Consider the following 20,420-nt stretch of genomic DNA (forward strand, 5'->3'; position numbering starts at 1 on the left):
CCAGCGCCGGGCCCCCCTCTTGGAGGCCCGGGCCTGGGGAATTTTGCCCCTCCTGCCCCTACCTCTTGGCGGCTATGCTCTGTGTAACAACAAAGGTACTATAATGTTCAGAAACGGCTCGAAGCAATGCAGTGCTGAATGAAGCGATTGTGAGACAGACGCATGGATATAGTTACAAAAAGACCTTTTAGTAAAAATTCTGTTGGTTCTGGGTAAAGTTGCAGCTACAAATGAAAAAACAGTACTGATGCCATTACAGTTTAAATACACATATTGGTGCCAAAAAACAAGGAGCGGGAAGTGGAGCATGCACAAAGATTAGAAGTGCTGACAGCACAACAAGCGTGATGTGCAGTGGAATGGCTCTGGAGAACAGTGATATTGAAACAGCAATAAATCTAGTGAAACAGACGGGGAAAAAAAGTATCTGAAGACATAAATGTGCATATGTTAAAAAGCATATAAATTGTATCTTTCTGATGCCTTACGACCTATCTTATAAAGGGTAAAGTAAAAATATAAAATAAATACAAATTTAAAAAGTGATGATGGTAGTGCAACATATGGAATGTGGCTCTGGGGAACAATTAAATGTAAACAAAAACAAATCACATGAAACTAAAGATAGGGGCTAAAAGTATCCAAAGAAATAAATATGCATATGTTAAAGCATATAAACTGTATCTTACTGATGCCCTACTACTACTTGGAATAAATAAAGTGAAAGTGTGGAATAAAAAACTAAACATATTGACTATTTGAAAACAAATGTAGGATAAAATAGTGAAGTATATATTGAAAAAGTATATACTATGCAACATATAATTGAAATGGGTATGTCTGGTTAATAATAGAAATTTACATAATGCATGAGTGTAATGACTGTAATATATGGAATGTATGATATAAAACAATTTTAAATAGTGTAGTTATGTAAAAAAATGACAAAACATTCACAGAAAAGGACAATAATCAATTTCACTATTTAAACCAGAGGGAATCAAAGTGTTGAGGTGAAAGATAAGCTTTTGTTCCTCCCTCACCAAAAGATTGTCAAAGTCCCCCATCTCCAGTTTGGTTAGCAGAGTTTAAATACTAAAAGTTTTATGATTTATGAATTCTAGTGGTTAACCAGTGGTGCATTTTCGGCCTTTCTGCTTATACTACTACTTATCATTTCTAAAGCGCTACTAGACGTACGCAGCGCTGTACACTTGAACATGAAGACACAATCCCTGCTCGACAGCGCTTACAATCTAATTACAACTTTGATGTTCAATTATCTTTGTTTTAATTGCTCTGCTAGTTTTTTCAGCGTATATGAGTAAGCAAGGACACTGAATGAGATAAATACACCGGAGGAATTACAATCATAGGTGTTGTGTTGTTCGTATTATCTCTTGGTAATGGGATGTACAAAAACAGTTGTCTTGAAAACATGTCTGCAGATGCTACAGTGACCACATTTGCAAAGTCCAAAAAAAGGCTCTCTTGGTCTAGTCTGTATTTCTGGTAGAGTAGAAGGGAGTAAGCGTTCTTTTAAATTCTTTTCCCTGGAATAGGCGAAAATGAGTCTCTTATCTTTGAAACAGTCTAAGCCTTCCAGGATATGCCAATGCTGTCTAATGGTTTGTTGTAATTGTTTGGACAAGAAAGAAAATTTCAAGGTGCAAACAATATCAGGTTCAGATCTAGGATGGTTTGAATATAGAAGAGACTGTCTATCTTCTGCTAGAGCCCTTCTGTATCCAGCCTGTGTATGTTTTCTTGATTGAGAAACCTCTGGGACATGATGTCTGCCTGTATATTAAAGTCATCAAAGTCTGAGCAGAAATGACACGGATGTAAAAACTGACTAAATGGTAAGTTCTTCAAACTGGAATTGTGGTAACTAGTATAATGTAGAAAAGTGTTTCTATCTGTAAGTTTCTTGTAAATGGATGTGTTGAAACGATAATCATTTTTGGTGATGGTTAAATCAACGAAATGAATCTCTAGTGGATAATACTGCATCTGAAATTTTAAATTAGGATCTTCTGTGTTCATTCGTGGAACACATAAAGAGTCTTTATGTCTCCTAGCCAAAGAATGAATATATCGTCAATATATCTTTTATAGATTTTGATGTGGTTAGAAAAAAGGGTTATTGTCAAGGTAAGTATGTTCAAAATTAGCCACATATAAATTTTCTAGATCAGGAGCCAATGATGAACCCATGGCTGTACCTTTGACTTTTGCTGATAGAAGGTATCCTGAAAACAAAAGTAATTTTTGGTCAGAGCAATAGTGTCACAGATCAAGATCAAGTGATTAGGAATGCGTCTATGAGTATTTCCTTCCTCGAAGAGTTTGTTCTATAATGGCCAAAGATTCCAATTGAGGGATATTGGTATACAAGGATTCAATGTCTAAGGTAACCAATGGGCCATTGTAATCTTGTAATATATAGATCATTTGTGTTGTGTTTCTAATATAGGATGGAATCAAAGGAACAAAACATCTGAGAAATAAATCAACAAATATGGGTAACGGTTCTAGAATGGACCCATTTCCAGAGACTATTGGGCTCATTTTCGAAAGAGAAGGACGCTCATCTTTTGGCATAAAATGGAAGATGGGCGTCCTCACAGGGTCATCCAAATCGGTATAATCAAAAGCTGATTTTGGCCATCCCCAACTGCTTTTCGTCGCAGGGACGGCCAAAGTTCAAGGGGGCATATTGGAGGTTGGACTTGGGCGTGCCTAACACATGGACATCCTTGACCCATAATGGAAAAAAAAGGGCATCCCTGACGAGCATTTGGGCGACTTTACCTGGTCATGTTTTTCTTATGACCAAGGCACAAAAAGGTGCCCAAAATGACCAGATGACCACCGGATAGAATCGGGGATGACCTCCCCTTACTCCATAAACACAGTAAGAGGTGATCTCCCTTAGAATAAATCATTAACATCTAGAAGAATGGGAAAATCTATAATACAAGTATGATAAACTGAACCGGTCTTGGTTTCAGCCTTGCTTGTTTTTTTGTATGAGGAAAAGCCTCGAGAAGCCCCCAGCTCTACTTTAGCCTCGGGGGCTGGACTGCTTCATCATCGGCAAAAACCTCTTTTTAGAGTTGTAATAAATGAGCGATCCTAGCAAATCTTTTAGATTACTTAAGTTGCTAAACTTGTACTTAGCTTATGTTGTCGCTTGTTTGCTTCTTTTTTTCACCGCTCGCTACTTCTGATACGAGTCTTGGGGTCTTTCTACCACCTTGGATTCTGACCATAACCAATGATGGCCAGCGTTTCGTTGACCTGCCTCAGGGTCTATGGTCTCCGTTATTATCTCCGCTGTGATAGAGCACAAGAGACCTTATACTGCACCATATGGATAAGTTCATTGTTAATATTGACCAGCATGTATCATTTAAATCAATTTACACAATGCCTTCTTGGTCAAATGAATGTTCAAAGTTGTTTAACATAATTGTGATTGAGGAGGAGGATACTGGTGTGTAATCCAGTAATTGGTTCACAAAACTAGGGGGGGGGGGGGGTGAGAGTGAAGTATGTCTATGGGGTATATGTTAAAGGAGGAGGGGATACACATATGTGACTGTCTGTGGGAAATGGTAACTAAAGTCTCAGATCCAAAATGTTGAGATTAGCCAATTTTTTTCATATCACAGGTTCAGTGTTTTTTTCAGTTTGCACCCAAGCTTCGTTGCATAGTTTGCAGATAATACAGACTACAGTGGTCAGGCTGATTTATTCTCTGAATCGATTTGATTCAGTTACATCATTTGTTTGATATGCACTGGCTGCCGGTGGAGCTGAGAGTGCATGGTGAGGCCCCTTACTATATTGTAAAAATGGTTAATATTTCCACTGGTTTTAACTCTGATTGTTTAAGAAAACAATGTCTGATGTGCTTCTGATCGGTATGTAATGTTAGATTTAAGGGATTATTGTCTATTTCTATTTTTTATAAGGCAGAATTGTTTTGGAGCTCCTTATCATTAGAACGTAGATTGCTAGAAAAGTACTTAATATTTTAGGAAGTCTCTTAAAACTTTTTTATTTTAGAAATATTTCAATGTATAGACACTGGCTCCTAGTTGATGTTTTTTAATTTTTAGTGTATTTAACTAAGTGATATGTACATATGAACATGTGGTTCACTCTTGTTTAACATGTAACCCGCTTGGAACTATTCATGGTATTAGCAAGCTGTAAGTCTAATATAATGTAAAATGTAATGATAAGCAGTCTGAAAAAATGACACAAAAGGATGGGGGGGGGGGGGGGGTTTGGACTGTTTGCACTAACAGAATTTATTAAAACCTCATTTTTTGTTTCTGGAGACTTGTCACCTTTTCCCAGAGATGGTCACACATAGCAGGAGGATGATCACTAATTATTAGTGCCCTTCTGGATAAGAAACCCCCAGAGTGGGGGTAGATTTTTTTTACTGACTTATATTGTTCCTGTGCATGATAATACTTGCTGTGTATGTTCTGTTATTATGGCGAGTTCTACTGATGGTTGAGCTTTATTCTTGGTTTGATGTAATTGGCTCCTGTGTTGTGTGGAATAAACAAACTTAAAAAAAAACACCTTAAAACTCCTGAAAACTGAAAATATCAGTATCATACAGTACAGAGAAAAAGGTTGTGTATTTCCTAGGATAGTCTGTATTTTAGCACACTTTTCTTACTCGAAATCTGATTATATCCTTATCTAAGCCCTGATCAGAGTAAGATAACCCCACTGATTAGAAGCAAATAAGATGGGTATATTTTGATAGTACAAAAAGAAGTACAGACAACCGTGGGTTAGTGAATCCTAGGCAGCCCACTTGAGTCTAAGTGGATGGAAAAGGCTTTTTCAAAGAGGTGACTCTTTAGAAGGGTTTTAAATTTAGGGTATGAGCGCTCCAAATAAATGGGAGTTCCAAAGTGAGGGGGCTAGCCAGAAAAATGCTTGGGTGTGAGTGGATTCGTAGTGTGCTTCTTTTAATGGGGGAATTCTGAGCCACTTATCGTTGAGAGAATGAAGTGTTCTTGCAGGAGTATAGGGAATGAGGAGAGGTATGAGTTACAAAGGAAATGAGAACCAGTGCCTGAGATAACAGTCTAGAAAGAAGGAAATCATGGTCAATCAGGTCAAAGGCAATTGTGAGGTTGTGAGATGAGGAGAATCATATTGCCTGCATCGAGGGCCTTGTGTACGTCATTTAGGCGAATTGTGATAATAGTTTCACAGCTGTGGCCAGTAGAGAAACCAGATTGCCATGGGTGAAGAAAATGACTGAAGTCTGCATGATCACAGAATTGTTTAAAGATGATGCGTTCAGTAATTTTAGAAGCAATACAGAGATTGAAGATGGGACGATAATTAGATGGGCTATCTGGGTTTAAGGATGGTTTCTTAAGGACGGGTTTGACCACTGCATGTTTCCAAGAAGAGGGGAAGTCACCTGAGGAGAGCTTAGTGGTGACCATGTGATAAAGAAAAGGCAATAGTGAGGGACAGTTAAGCAGGATGAGGGAATAGGATCTAGAGAGCAAGTGGTCAGTCTAATACAGCTAAGGAGCTTGGTGAAAGAAGTAAGGGACAGAATAAAGGCGGCATTCCAAGAGTGAGTTACAGTAACAGAAGGGGCATTTGGAAGGGAAGTGGGATCACCGTGATTTGGTAAAGGGGAGAGGACCTGGAGGACAGGGGAAGGAGAGGAGGAGGAGGAGGAGGGACAAGAGGAGGAATTAGTGAGATGTGGTAAACAGAGCTGGAGTGAGGCCCTAAGAATGGTGACTTTATGAATAAAAGAGGTGGGGAGAGTGTTAGAAGGAAGTGTGCTTGTAGGAATAGAGGAGGTCGTCTGTGCGGTAAAGAATTGTTTTAGTTTGTTTACAGATTGGAGGATTTGAGAAGAGCAAAAGTTCTTTTTTGCTTCTTTTACTCTGTGACGGTAGTGGAGGTAAGAGTTTTGGTAGAGAATGAGGGCTAATTGCAATCTCTGTTTTTGCTGCTAAGTATAAGCTACACTGGGACAAATCTAGCCGCTGTGGGCTAAAAGATATACAATGACAAGGATAGTTTTGGTTTTGAAAGGTGGGAGACTGGTAGCAGCAGCTTCAGAGACTAATGTTGAGACAGAAAGAGAGGTTAGTGAGTGGAGATAGGTCAGAGTTGGGGAGTGGGGGGGGGAGAAAGAGAGCACATTCTGCATCTGAGCAAGTAACTTATCCTCTATTGTAGTTGAATTATTACTCAAAGACAGGGATTACACTGTGTGATTTTAACAAAATTTTCAGTGGGAAGAACCCTTACATTTGCCTAAGCATAACCAGATATTTGAACATGAAAATCTAGCACTTCGTGAGATACTCTGAATATTTTCAGTCACAATCCAATTCTCCATTTCTGTGTAATACAAAATAAAAATGTAAAACCAATGCAAATTTATTTCAATACACATTTTAAAACGCACAATTTTCACAAAATATTACATTTTCTCATAAGTTATTTCATGGCCACATATTGTACATGTCTTCTTGTACGTATCTTCTTCTATGTGTTTTTCTGGTCCATAGTCATGCTGGTGGGCGCTCCTTTCTTTTGTCCACAGACTGCTACGAACAGCTCGACGCAGCTCTGATAAAACAAAACATGATATGTACAACGCTCAATATGAGGATACAATATGATTGAAGAAGCATGTGGAGTAAAAGAGCTATTTTTTTTTGTAGATTATCGCAATGTGAAAAGGAATTACCCTCTTAACATAGGGGTGTTGACTTGAAATCCCAGCATACTACAAACCAACTGGATGTTTGTGAAAGATATACACACATCGCTTCCATTGTATGCCAGTACATCTCAAACATATTCATTACAATCCTCGTAGTGGGGGGTTCAAACTCTTCAATTGTCAACAAACATACATAACATTAATCAATTCTCTTTTGATGACACTATTATTATATGTGAATTGTTATAGATTATAATTGAGATAAAGTTTTTAGCAAATAGTATGAGAGTCATCAAAAGAGAATTGATAAACATATTCATTAGAGATATCCTGAAAATCTGACTGGTTTACAATCTTCCAGAAGCTGGAGTTTGACACCCCTATCCTAACCCCTTTCCTAATACTTTCTTCCTGCTTGTTAGGCTTCCCATACAAATCTGAACCAGCTTGTACTAAGCCATATCCTCATGACTGTTTACAGCTATGCTCAGTGCCTATATAGAAACTTAGAAACATGACGGCAGATAAAGGCCAAATGACCTATCCAGTCTGCCCATCCTCTATGGATCTCTAACACAAGCAGTCACACATCTGATATCAAAATCCCTTTTGGAAGCTGAAATCACAGGTAAGGAACCTTGGGGGTACAGCTAGATTCAACGCTTATGCTGATCCCCCAAATCCAAGTGACCTTCAGGAGCTGCCTCCATAAACTGAGACAACTAAGCTGTCTCTCTCAATCTATCAAGAAGGCAAGTCTTGATATATTTATTTATTATCTCATTTATACCCCACATTTTCCCAACTGTATCAGGCTCAATGTGGCTTACATCGCACCGCAGAAGCGAACGCCAATGCAGTAAATTAATCTAATACAATAATAAATCTACAATTGAAATAATAGGGAGGAAGGGGAAGGAATGAAAAGAACACAGGAACCAGGGGGAGGGATGGTATGTACAAAGTTGTCAGTAGATTGAAGTGTATCAGGCAGTGGAGACATATGTTGAGTCCTTGGAGCAGGCTTTTCTGAATAATATAGTCTTAAGAGATTTCCTGAAACTCAGATGGTTGTGGATGATTTTTATAATTTTAGGTAAAGAATTCCATAAATGTGAGCTTATAAAGGAGAAGGATGAAGCATATGTGGATTTATACTTAAGCCCGTTGCAGTTAGGGTAATAAAGATTTAGATATGAACGGGATAGTCTCAATGCATTCCTTGGTAGTAGGTTGATTAAGTTAATCTTGCCGCTGTATTTTGGGCTGTCTGCAATTTCTTTAAAAGTTGCTCTTTACATCCTGCGTAAACTCCGTTACAATAATCCATGTGACATAAGACTATTGACTGTACTAGGTTGCGAAAAACCTCCCTCGGAAAAAAAGGCTTTATCCGTTTTAGCTTCCATACAATTACATCAAAACTAGATTACTGTAATGCACTCTACAGTGGTATAACTATAAAGCAGTCATTCCAAACTCAGTCCTTGGGGCACAACCGTGTCTCATCACATTTCCACAATGAATATGCATGAGATAGATCTGAATGCCCTGTCTCAACGGCATACAAATCTAACTCATGAATATTCATTGTGGATATCCTGAAAACCCAAAGGGACTAGGTGTACCCCAAGGACTGGGTTAGGAATGGCTGCTACAAAGAGTTTGCACCAGCTCCAACTGATTCAGAATGCCACAGCATGACTAATAGAAAGTTGTAAACAAAGGGATCACATCACCTCACACTATTCCTTCAAAGGTTTTACTGGCTACCAGCACAATACAGGGCTAACAACTGTCTGAATCTCAAGGCCCCATTTTAATGTTTAAGCACTCTGGCTTATTTCCTTTATCTCCCTTAAGGTCAATAAGGTCCTCCCAAAAATACCCTTAACCACATCCAAAAGTATTCATTTCTCTGGGGTAGCCTCCACACTCTGGAATGCACGCCCAGAAAGGAAGCAAGTCCGTAATTCCCAAACCTGGTCCTGGAGGCACTGCATGCAAATCTCTCTCATGAATATTCATTGTGAATATCCTGAAAACCTGACTGTACCTGTAAACTGTTTGATGTAACCACAGAAAGGTGGTATATCAAATCCCATCCCCTTTCCTTCTCTGCTCCCAAGCCTTTAATAGAAGAACTAAACAAACAAGGACTAACAGCAGCTGAGCTTACTGTACAAGGACTTGATTATCCACTCCGGCTCTAGAGCTGAAATCATTTCCCTGCGCGTTTTCTAACTTCATGTACAATCTTTCCTTGTTAGTCATTCCTTATTTGTAACTTGTTACTATATCTTATCGAGCTGAATGTTCCACCTACAATTACACCCTATGATGTCTATTAAGATGTTTTAATATGAATTGTGTCGACACTAAGTAGCATACTAATGCCATAATGCACATTGCTATTTAAATAAAATGAAAAAAAGAAGGCGGTTAAAATACTAGATAGGCAATAGACAGTTACACATTGGGCCATGTTCAGCTTATTCTTGCTGTACACTGCCTTGGTTGAACTTCTTCAAAAGATGGTAAATAAATCAAAATAAATCAAATAAATTGAAATCAAATCATGCAGGGGTTCTCAATTCAGTCAAGACACCTCCAGCCAATTGGGTTTTCAGAATATCTATGAAAATCAAAAATGTTAAGAGCTGCTACTTTTCTCTGCACTGCGATGCTGGGCACGCTACTGCCCGACCATAGAAATGAGCACACAGAGAAGATGTACTATAAGGGAAAAGGCCCTGCTTTTCAACACTAACATCTTTGATATTTAGTACATTTGGCAAAGCATATTAAGAAAAGTCACATAAGATAAATCAAAATTGATTTCATTATGATGCATCTTAGAGGTTTAATCCTAGCCCGAGTTTTTTAGTCACTATTTACCTTTCACTTTTTTATCAAACTTCTTCTGTTTCATTTTGTCTCTGTTCTCCTGTCTTGTCTCTTTTGCTTCTTTTAGTGATTCTTCATTACCCCAAACCTCAAGGGAACGCTTTATGATCTAAGGACAAACAGAGTTACAATTTACATGTATTCACAGAAATGTAAAGGGCATTTTACATAGAACACAGACATGAGAATTGAGAGGTCCAGGCTAGGAGAGTCACAAATTCGCTTGGTGTTTTATAATAGGCTCCGACAATCCCGGAGCTTTTTGTAAAATAATATAATGACATACAGGAGTGTATGTGTATCTGCTGGCACATCCAGCTAGAACATCAATTTTAAAAAGCTGCATATGCAAAAATGGAATCCTGCTTGTCCCAGGTTTCCACATCTGCAGCTTCTTAAAACTGATGCTCCCTACAGCATGTATCATCCCCCCCCCCCCCCCACAATGAACCCCTGCAACCCAGCTTTACCAGGTGTCTCCCTGGAGTCCACTTGTGTGTGTGGGGGGGGGGGGGGGGGGGGGGGGGGCAGGAGTAATCCCTGATCACTCCTGCCTCTTCCAGAGCTGGGTTCAAAATGGTAGTGATCAATCTCTAGAGGTAGTCTTGCAGTAATGGCACTAGGAATCAGGCTGCCAAATAAGAGATCTTAAAATTGAATATTACTGCTGTCCTGATAACAGCATCATCCACCACTCTACCCAGATATTCAACTCTGCTCAGTATGCTCAAAGCAGCGCTGAATATCCATGAACAATCCAGACATTGTGCTGGTGTTTAAAACAAACACTGATCATGGAGTTAAAACACAAAAAAATGGAGTGAATGTCTAGCGATGAAAGTACACTGCAGGAGGTACAGGGAATGAGCAAGTGTAAAAAAGCGTGGTTATGCAAAGTGAGAGATGTATCTTGTGGAAATTACTGGCTTACGATATAGTCCTGGTTTGGGGAAGATTCTGTTTCTTTACAGATGCAAGAGGTGAAATAGTGACCATCTCTTATTACCTCCTGACCTACCTTTTCAGACGATGCATGTCTGAATTACATCGCTTTACATATTTACCACCAAAAGCAGTAGAACTTACCAGTATTCCTCATTAGTAAGAGAGATAACCAAGTGTTATGCTACTAATCAGTATTATGTATATGTAGTAACAAACCATGCAGGGGCGTAGCTACCATTGAGCAAGCTTGGCAAAATGCCCAGGGCTGCCTGAAGCTGCACACACCTGATTCTCCTCCCCCAACCCACCACCATGCCCAGGATCACTCCCATCCCTTGCCAGGCCTCCACATGCTGCAGCAGGGATTGCAGCAGAAATAGCCTGAAAGCTGCTGTTCTGGCGGGCAGGGCCTTTCATCTGTGGTATCCCGCTTCTCTGATGCAACTTCCTTTGGGCAGGACACCACAGAGGAAAGGCCCTGCCAGCCACTGCAGTAGCTATCAGGATGTTTCTGCTGCGATCCCTGCTGCAGTGTATGGAGGTCAGGTGGGGGGGAGGGGGGTGATGGAGAGAGAGAAAGAGAGAGATGCTGGAATGGGGGGGGGGGGGATGGGGAGAGAGAGAGAGAGATCCTGGACAGGGGTGGAAGGGATGGGGAGAGAGAGAGAGAGAGAGAGAGAGAGATGCTGGACGGGGGTGAAAGGGATGGAGAGAGAGAGAGATGCTGGATGGGGGGAAGCAGAGATAGACAGGGACATAGAGGGCAGACGCTGGACAGAACAGATTGGGACACAGAAAAGATGAATGCTGGACATAGAGAAGAAACATAAGACGAACAGGAGACAATGGAGAGGATTAAGAAAAGCAGATGAGAGACACCAGGACCAAAGTAATGCTCAGACAACAAAGGTAGAAAAACAGTATTTTTGTCTGAATGTATTAATTGTAATATGTCAGCTTAAGGAAATGCGCATCTTTGTTTCCCCCCATTCCCATTACCTTGGGAGGGACAGTGTTATAAGGGACCCATCTTAAATTTTTCACCCAGGGCCCATTCAATCGTAGCTATGCCACTGAAACCATGTTGTTTGAAGGCTCCTTTCATCATATCAGATTTGAGGAATATTGCTCTTCAATATTTTATGTGGAAGGTGCTCATTATGGAGGAGGAGGAGCAGCCTAGTGCAGCGGACTCTGATCCTGGGGAACTGGGTTCAATTCCCACTTCAGGCACAGGCAGCTCCTTGTGACTCTGGGCAAGTCACTTAACCCTCCATTATCCCCAGGGCCGGTCTTAGCAAGTGCGGGGCCCTATGCAGACCAATTTGGTGGGGCCCCATCCTAGCCCCGCCCCCACCCATTGATAAGATTATTCAATTTTTAGAAAATTTTTTATTTATGAACTTTCAAATAAAGACAAATGAAGCTAAACTTGTACAGAAAAACTGATTGAAATAATAAGCACAATGCTATCATGAAACCCCCCCTTCCCAAGAAATTATTCAGTTCAAGTCCACAATTAGTAGTTCAAATTCTCATAACCCCGGGGGGTCAGAGGTGCGGACACACAATCTCTCCACTGCAAAACACTATACACAAACTTGTGCAAAAACACAGTCAGAACCTTACCAAACCATAACAGCACTAATTCCAAGGACAGGAAGAGCTACAACCTTATGCATGGAAAGGCAGAACTGTAATTACACCAGGCTCTATAACACCAATACACTACCTTGTGAAAAAAAAAAAAAGGGCTGCAAATACTACACACTAGCAGGATACTGTACCTTGATCACACATGAAAAACACATGACACAACAAATATGATGGCAAATTACTGAATGGAAAGTTACCTCAAGAAGTCAGACTCAGCATGCAGCAATACTAGAAAAATTGAAACTTACATGCAAAATATCACAGATGCACATTTCTAAAAGCTGACATATTCCAATTAATAAATTCTGAATAAAATACTTTTTTTCTACCTTTGTTGTCTGATCATTTAGTTTTTCTATTCGCTTTGGTCCCAGTGTCTTCTGTTTTATGCAGTGTCTTCTTTCCGTTTGATATTTTTTCTCTCACCGTGTCCACCATCCTCCTGTGTCCTTATGTGTTCTGTCTACCATCTGTAGCCCCCTGTCCCTATCCTTTCTCCAGTTTCAGCATCTGCCTTCAAAGTGTTCCGATTCAGCCCTTAAATTCAACAATTTGCCCTCCATCCACATCCAGCATTTCTCCTCTCTCCCCCTCCACTCCATTTCCAGCAATTTCTCCTCTCCCTGGGCCCTGCCATCCCATTCAAGTCCATCCTTGGCCCTCTCTACCCTTCCCTCCTCCATCCACATCCAGCAATTCTCCTCTCTTCCCTCCCCTCCATTTCCAGCAATTTCTCCTCTCTCTGGGCCCTGCCATCCCATCCAAGTCCATCCTTGGCCCTCTCTGCCCTTCCCTCCTCCATCCACATCCAGCAATTCTCCTCTCTCCCCTCCCCTCCATTTCCAGCAATTTCTCCTCTCCCTGGGCCCTGCCCTCCCATCTGTTCCTCTCTCCCCTGCCCCCCTCCATTCACCCATGTATCCAGCAATTCCCCTCTCTCCCTGGGCCCTGCCATCCCATCCAAGTCCATCCTTGGCCCTCTCTGCCCTTCCCTCCTCCATCCACATCCAGTAATTGTCCCCGCTCCCTTCCCCTCCATTTCCAGCAATTTCTCCTCTCCCTGGGCCCTGCCCTCCCATCTGTTCCTCTCTCCCCTGCCCCCCTCCATTCACCCATGTATCCAGCAATTCCCCTCTCTCCCTGAGCCCTGCCATCCCATCCATGTCCCTCTTTCCCCTGCCCGCCCTCTTCTCTTTGTACCTGTCCTTTTCAGGGCACAGACCATATAAGTCTGCCCAGCAGTATTTCCCGCCTCCCAACCACCAGTCCTGCCTCCCATTACCGGCTCTGGTACAAGTCGGCCCTCCCCTATCCTCGCCTCCCAACCACCACCCCCTCTTCCCCGCCACCCAATTTCAGCTAAGCTTCTGAGGATCCATTCCTTCTGCACAGGATTCCTCTATGCATATCCCACGCATGTTTGAACTCCGTTACCGTTTTCATCTCAACCACCTCCCGCGGGAGGGCATTCCAAGCGTCCACCACCCTCTCCGTGAAAAAATACTTCCTGACATCTTTCCTGAGTCTGCCCCCCTTCAATCTCATTTCATGTCCTCTCGTTCTACCGCCTTCCCATCTCTGGAAAAGATTCGTTTGCGGATTAATACCTTTCAAATATTTGAACGTCTGTATCATATCACCCCTGTTCCTCATTTCCTCCAGGGTGTACATGTTCAGGTCAGCAAGCCTCTCTTCATACGTCTTGGAACGTAAATCCCATACCATCCTCGTAGCTTTTCTTTGCACCGCTTCCATTTTTTTAACATCCTTCGCAAGATACGGCCTCCAAAACTGAACACAATACTCCAGGTGGGGCCTCACCAACGTCTTATACAGGGGCATTAAAACCTCCTTTCTTCTGCTGGTCACTCCTCTCTCTATACAGCCTAGCAATCTTCTAGCTATGGCCACCGCCTTGTCCCACTGTTTCGTCGCCTTCAGGTCCTCAGATACTATCACCCCAAGATCCCTCTCCCCGTCCGTGCCTATCAGACTCTCCCCGCCTAACACATACGTCTCCCTTGGATTTCTACTCCCTAAGTGCATCACTTTGCATTTCTTCGCATTGAATTTTAATTGCCAAACGTTAGACCATTCTTCTAGCTTCTTCAGATCTTTTTTCATGTTTTCCACTCCCTCCGGGGTGTCCACTCTGTTGGAAATCTTGGTGTCATCCGCAAAAAAGGCAAACTTTACCTTGTAACCCTTCGGCAATGTCACTCACAAATATATTGAACAGAATCGGCCCCAGCACCAATCCCTGAGGCACTCCACTACTCACCTTTCCCTCCTCCGAGCGAACTCCATTCACCACCACCCTCTGGAGTCTGTCTGTCAACCAGTTCCTAATCCAGTTCACCACTTCGGGTCCTATCTTCAGGCCGTCTAGTTTATTTAAGAGCCTCCTGTGGGGAACCGTGTCAAAAGCCTTGCTGAAATCTAAGTAGATGACGTCCATAGCACGTCCTTGATTTAATTCTCCTGTCACCCAGTCAAAGAATTCAATGAGATTCGTTTGGCACGATTTCCCTTTGGTGAAACCATGTTGTCTCGGATCTTGCAACTTATTGGCTTCCAGGAAATTCACTATCCTTTCCTTCAGCATCGCTTCCATTACTTTTCCAATAACCGAAGTGAGGCTTACCTGCCTGTAGTTTCCAGTAAGAGGGAGGAGTAGGTTATGTAAGAAACAGGGAGAGCTGGGAGAGACAGAGAGAGAGAGAGATGCATGGCAGATAAGAGTGACAAAGCAGTAGAATTAGATAGAAAGCCCAGATCTTTGTTAAGTCCGGTCTGGTGGGTGTCAAAATATTTCTATCCCACTATAAACCATAAAATTCTACTGCTTTGTCACCCTCTTATCTACAATCCATCTCTCATCCACCCAGCTCCCCTTGTTTCTCACCTAACCTACCTCTACCTCTTCCTGCGAGACTGTTATTGGAATCCTTTTGTGTTTCACTTATATATTCTGATATTTATCAACAGTTGCTTATTTCTGATCTGAAGAAGAAGGGTTACCTTCAAAAGCTAATCAAAAGATGTATTGTTAGTCCAATAAAAAAGCTATCATCTTATTTTCTTTTCTATGTTTTCTATTTATTACCTTATTATTGTTAATCTTGCAAATCCTGAAATCTCCTCCACCTCTATTCTACTACTACTACTTAACATTTCTAGAGCACTACTCAGGTTACGCAGCGCTGTACAGTTTAACAAAGAAGGACAGTCCCTGCTCAAAGGAGCTTACAATCTAAAGGACAAAAAAGTGCAGTCAATCAAATTGGGGGCAGTCTAGATTTCCTGGATAGAGGTACAATGGTTAGGTGCCGAAAGCGACATTGAGGAGGTGGGCTTTGAGCAAGGATTTGAAGATGGGCAGGGAGGGGGCTTGACGTATGGGCGCAGGGAGTTTATTCCAAGCATAGGGTGAGGCGAGGCAGAAAGGGCGGAGCCTGGAGTTGGTGGTGGTGGAGAAGGGTACTGAGAGGAGGGATTTGTCCTGTGAGCGGAGGTTACGGGTAGGAGCGTAATGGGAAATGAGGGTAGAGAGGTAATGAGGGGCTGCAGATTGAGTGCATTTGTAGGTTAGTAGGAGAAGCTTGAACTGTATGCGGTACCTGATCGGAAGCCAGTGAAGTGACTTGAGGAGAGGGGTGATATGAGTATATCGGTCCAGGTGGAAGATAAGATGTGCAGCAGAGTTCTGAACGGACTGAATGGGGGATAGATGGCTAAGTGGGAGGCCAGTGAAGAGTAGGTTGCAGTAGTCAAGGTGAGAGGTAATGAGGTAATTTCTAAACTGTTCTTTTAAAACTAGGCCTTACTCTAAAAGAGTGCAATCCAGCTAGCCCATTATAAATCACTGAATTCCAAAAATAAAAAAAAATCAAACACAAATATTTTAAAAACTAAACGCCTTCTTACAGTGTTCACTTAGTGATAGTTAGAAACAATGAAGTCCTTCCCACTCCTCCGGTTCATAGGTTCATGCCATGTTATGTGAGGGATTTGGTGTGAAAAGGCTTGAAATGTTTAATAGAGCGGCAGCAGAGGGAGTATGTGGTGTGTGTGAGACACACGTGTATATGTGTAAATGGGAAGTGGGGAGATGTATGTATTTTGTGGAGGAGGAGAGGAAATGTGTTGAAGGATGCTGGCTCTTCGCCACAGTACTGCTTGTGCCTTAGCTGCCACTAGTTCAAAAATTTTTTTTCTGGTGGCAAAGCCTGGCTTCCCCACTACCCTGAAGCTGGCACCAGCTCCTTTCTTTTTTCCAAAGGTGCAGCATAGGCTCAACACAACTCTGCTATCCTCCGCTGCAGCCATGCCAGCTTCCTTCTTTCTTCTGGTACTAGTGCCCAGGCTTCCTGCCACTAGTTATATGGGGAAGACACCCATACTAAACAGGAAGAAATAAACAATTACCTGGGACAGGTGGAACTACTCCAGATTCCAGAAGATAAATGGGAAGCAATGTCTACACTCTTGTCCCTTGTGTCCTGGCTCCATCACTACTTTATTTGGCAGGGCCTGGACTCCCTAATAATCTGCAGCTCACTGCTCCTGCCCTGTGTTTCAAGCTTTTTCTGTATACACCCGTTTCCAAAAGAACAGCCTCTTGACAACAGGTAATGTCACTTCTTTGCTTAATGCGATTAAAATTCCACAGTGGCCGTCCTTTAAACCGCTTGTCCAAATGCATTCCACTTACGAATGTTCTCTTCTCTCATACCTGCAGTTTTAAGTAAAGCTTCATGTCTCCCCAGTGGGAATTGTGAGGGTTCTTCTTTACGATAAACCTGAGCACGGGTTCCCTCTTATCTAAATCGCAGTCTTTCAGCAAGTACTCTTGTTTTGCTTCAGTCCTTGTCATAAGCTTGTGCTTCCCTTCTGCGTCTCTGAAACAGATCGAAAGATCCAGTAAACTAAGCAGCTGGGTATGTGGGTGAATATATTCTTAAGACTGAAAAGACACTTCAGAGGCATCTGTAGGAAAATATTAATACACTGGGAGTGGCCTAGTGGTTAGAGCACCGGTCTTGCAATCCAGAGGTGGCCGGATCAAATCCAACTGCTGCTCCTTGTGATCTTGGGCAAGTCACTTAACCCTCCATTGCCTCAGGTACAAACTTAGATTGTGAGCCCTCCTGGGACAGAGAAATATCCAGAGTACCTGAATGTAACTCATCTTGAGCTACTACTGAAAAAGGTGTGAGCAAAATCTACATAAATAAATAAACATATCCTCCCAACATCAACAACAACAAAAAAAGGATCAGCTCGGTTGCCCTCCTTGAAGGAAACCTGATTTCCCTTATGCATATGATTTGTCAGATGCTTATTATCTATGGGGCCCTTTTACAGAGCCGCAGTAAGCCCAATGCAGGCTTAACGCTTGCTCTTCTGGGACTACTGCTGATTCAATGCGGCCACCGGCGGTAGTCCTGCCCTGAGTGCATGCCATTTCCAGGGGGGGGGGGAGAGAGAGAAACCCCCCACAAATGGCTTGCACAGCAGTAATCGGGCATCGTCATGCACTGCACGGTTACTGCTAGGTTAGTGCAGGAGCCTTACTGCCGCCTCAATGTTCTGTTACCACATGGCCATGTGTGTCTGGGGGCTTTTTATCTGCTGCGGTAAAAAGGGCCCTGGCGAGCGGGAAAAACAGCTCCTGCTGCTAGCACAGGGCCCTTTTCCCTGCAGCTTGGTAAAAGGACCCCTTAGTAAACTTACTGCACAGAAGAGAAGCCATGTGGTCACTTTCCAGTGTTTCAGGAAGCCTTTTCTTGATTGGTACAAGACTTTGCCCCTTGAGACTGGTAGCTTATGAGCTTAACTTGGTTACTATGGTGGGTTTGCTCTCCTCTAACTTGCTTGTATGTTTAGTCATCTAATCCTTCCTGGATTGTTGGATCTTTTTACTTGCCAGTCTGTATTTTGGTTAGTGGAATGTTTTACAAAAAATTTAATTAAAAAAAGAACAAAACAACAACAAAAGAGACAGATGCAGTTGTGCCAATGAAGGAATATTTATCTTCTGCAAGTCTCTCTGTCAATCACCAATATTTAATTTCGCAGCTCCAGAAACTCTGCTATTTAAATTTTTCTCTCAAAGATGTGACTTTACAACATAATTTTACCATAAATTTCAAAAATGGTACATGTTTCAGTTGTTAGCTACCCATAGATTAAAAAATAAATAAATATAGATTTGTTAACCTAAGCTGGGAATATAGGAAACTTGGCAATGTGTTCTGCCAAAATAGTGGTTTGGCAACTGGAAAGCAAACAAAGCAAAACAATAAAACTAATAAAATCTTATTTAACACTAGCTAGGGGCTCATTTTCAAAAGAGAAAAATGTTTTAAAAAAGTGGCATATATTGGCATTTGGACTTTTTTTTTTGCAAAAACGTCCAAACTGGTATTTTCGAAACACAGTGTTATATGTTTTTCTATGAAGTCAGATAGAAGTGCGTTCAAATCACAAGAGGGCAGGACTTGGACAGGATTTGGGCGTTCCTAACACTTGGACATTTTTCATCCATGATAGAACAAAACAAAAACGTCTGGAGCTAAAAGTTGAACGTTTTGGTCTAGACTTGGTCTTCATAACAACTAAGCCATAAAAAAGTGCCCTAAATGACCAGATGACTACTGGAGGGATTAAGGCATGAACCCACCTTACTCACCCAGTGGTCACTGACCCCCTCCCACCTCTCAAAGATGTGAATGAAACAGTACATACCAGCCTCTATGACAACTTCAGATGTTACAATAATAATAATAATAATACTAAAACTTTATTTACAACCCGTTATATCTTTAAAAGTCTAAGCAGAGAACAAAGCACATACAAAATATTAAAAAAACCAAAGCAATAAAAATTATTTCTTTACACAACAAACTATACAAAAAACTCTACAATTCAAACATACAGCAGATAAAAATTTACAGGGTATTAAAATAATTTATAGATCAGAGGAACCAAAAGCCTGAAGAAATAAATGAGTTTTCAATGCTTTTTTAAACTGGTCCATATTTTGTATTGAACGAAGTTCAATGGGCAAAGAATTCCATAACTCCGGACCTTTGATGTAGAAAATAGATGATCTGCATTCTTCTAAATAAATCTGATGAAATGAAGGCACATTAAGTAGCTGTTTCTGAGATGATCTCAGAGAGCGAGTACTACTACTTATCACTTCTATTGCGCTACAAGGCATACGCAGCGCTGTACACCATACATGAAAAGACAGTCCCTGCTCAAAGAGCTCACAATCTAAATAGGACAGACAGACAGAACAACTAAGAGGTAAGGGAATTAAAGAGGTGGGGATAAAAGGGTACAGGGCAAGTGAGTAGTGGTTAGGAGTCAAAAGCAGCGTTAAAGAGGTGGGCTTTTAGTAACATAGTAGATGACGGCAGAAAAAGACCTGCATGGTCCACCCAGTCTGCCCAACACGATAAACTCACATGTGCCATTTTTTGTGTATACCTTACCTTGATTTGTACCTGTCTTTTTCAGGGCACAGACCGTATAAGTCTGCCCAGCACTATCCCCGCCTCCCAACCACCAGCCCCGCCTCCCACCACCGGCTCTGGCACAGACCGTATAAGTCTGCCCAGCACTATCCCCACCTCCCAACCACCAGCCCTGCCTCCCACCACCGGCTAAGCTTCTGGGGATCCCTTCCTTCTGAGCAGGATTCCTTTATGTTTATCCCACGCATGTTTGAATTCCGTTACCGTTTTCCTCTCCACCACCTCCCGCGGGAGGGCATTCCAAGCATCCATTACTCTCTCTGTGAAAAAATACTTCCTGACATTTTTCTTGAGTCTGCCCCCCTTCAATCTCATTTCATGTCCTCTCGTTCTACCGCCTTCCCCTCTCCGGAAAAGGTTTGTTTGCAGATTAATACCTTTCAAATATTTGAACGTCTGTATCATATCACGCCTGTTTCTCCTTTCCTCCAGGGTATACATGTTCAGGTCAACAAGTCTCTCCTCATACGTCTGCAACGCAAATCCCATTTGTGCAACGCCTGGATCTGAAAACAGCCAAAGATAGGGCTAGACGTACAAGCTCGGGAAGTCTATTCCAGGCGTGAGGTGCAGTGAGATAAAAGGAATTGAGTCTGGAATTAGCAGTAGAGGAGAAGGGGACA

The 20,420-nt window shown here is 41.9% G+C and overlaps 1 protein-coding gene across 1 annotated transcript in view; it reads right to left on the reverse strand.

Annotated features, from left to right (window-relative positions):
* Positions 1–6,432: 6,432 nt before the first annotated feature.
* The window catches only part of XPA (XPA, DNA damage recognition and repair factor), a 36,324-nt gene continuing 22,336 nt past the window's right edge, over positions 6,433–20,420 (reverse strand). Inside the window, exons 4-6 of the mRNA XM_030194459.1 lie at positions 16,986–17,151; positions 9,641–9,758; positions 6,433–6,645 (exon numbers count right to left, since the gene is read on the reverse strand). Coding sequence (XP_030050319.1) covers positions 6,497–6,645; positions 9,641–9,758; positions 16,986–17,151 — 433 coding nt within the window. The 3' untranslated portion in view covers positions 6,433–6,496. The remainder of the gene's footprint in view (positions 6,646–9,640; positions 9,759–16,985; positions 17,152–20,420) is intronic.

This window comes from Microcaecilia unicolor, chromosome 2 (assembly GCF_901765095.1).
Source record: "Microcaecilia unicolor chromosome 2, aMicUni1.1, whole genome shotgun sequence".
NCBI classification, from domain to species: domain Eukaryota; kingdom Metazoa; phylum Chordata; class Amphibia; order Gymnophiona; family Siphonopidae; genus Microcaecilia; species Microcaecilia unicolor.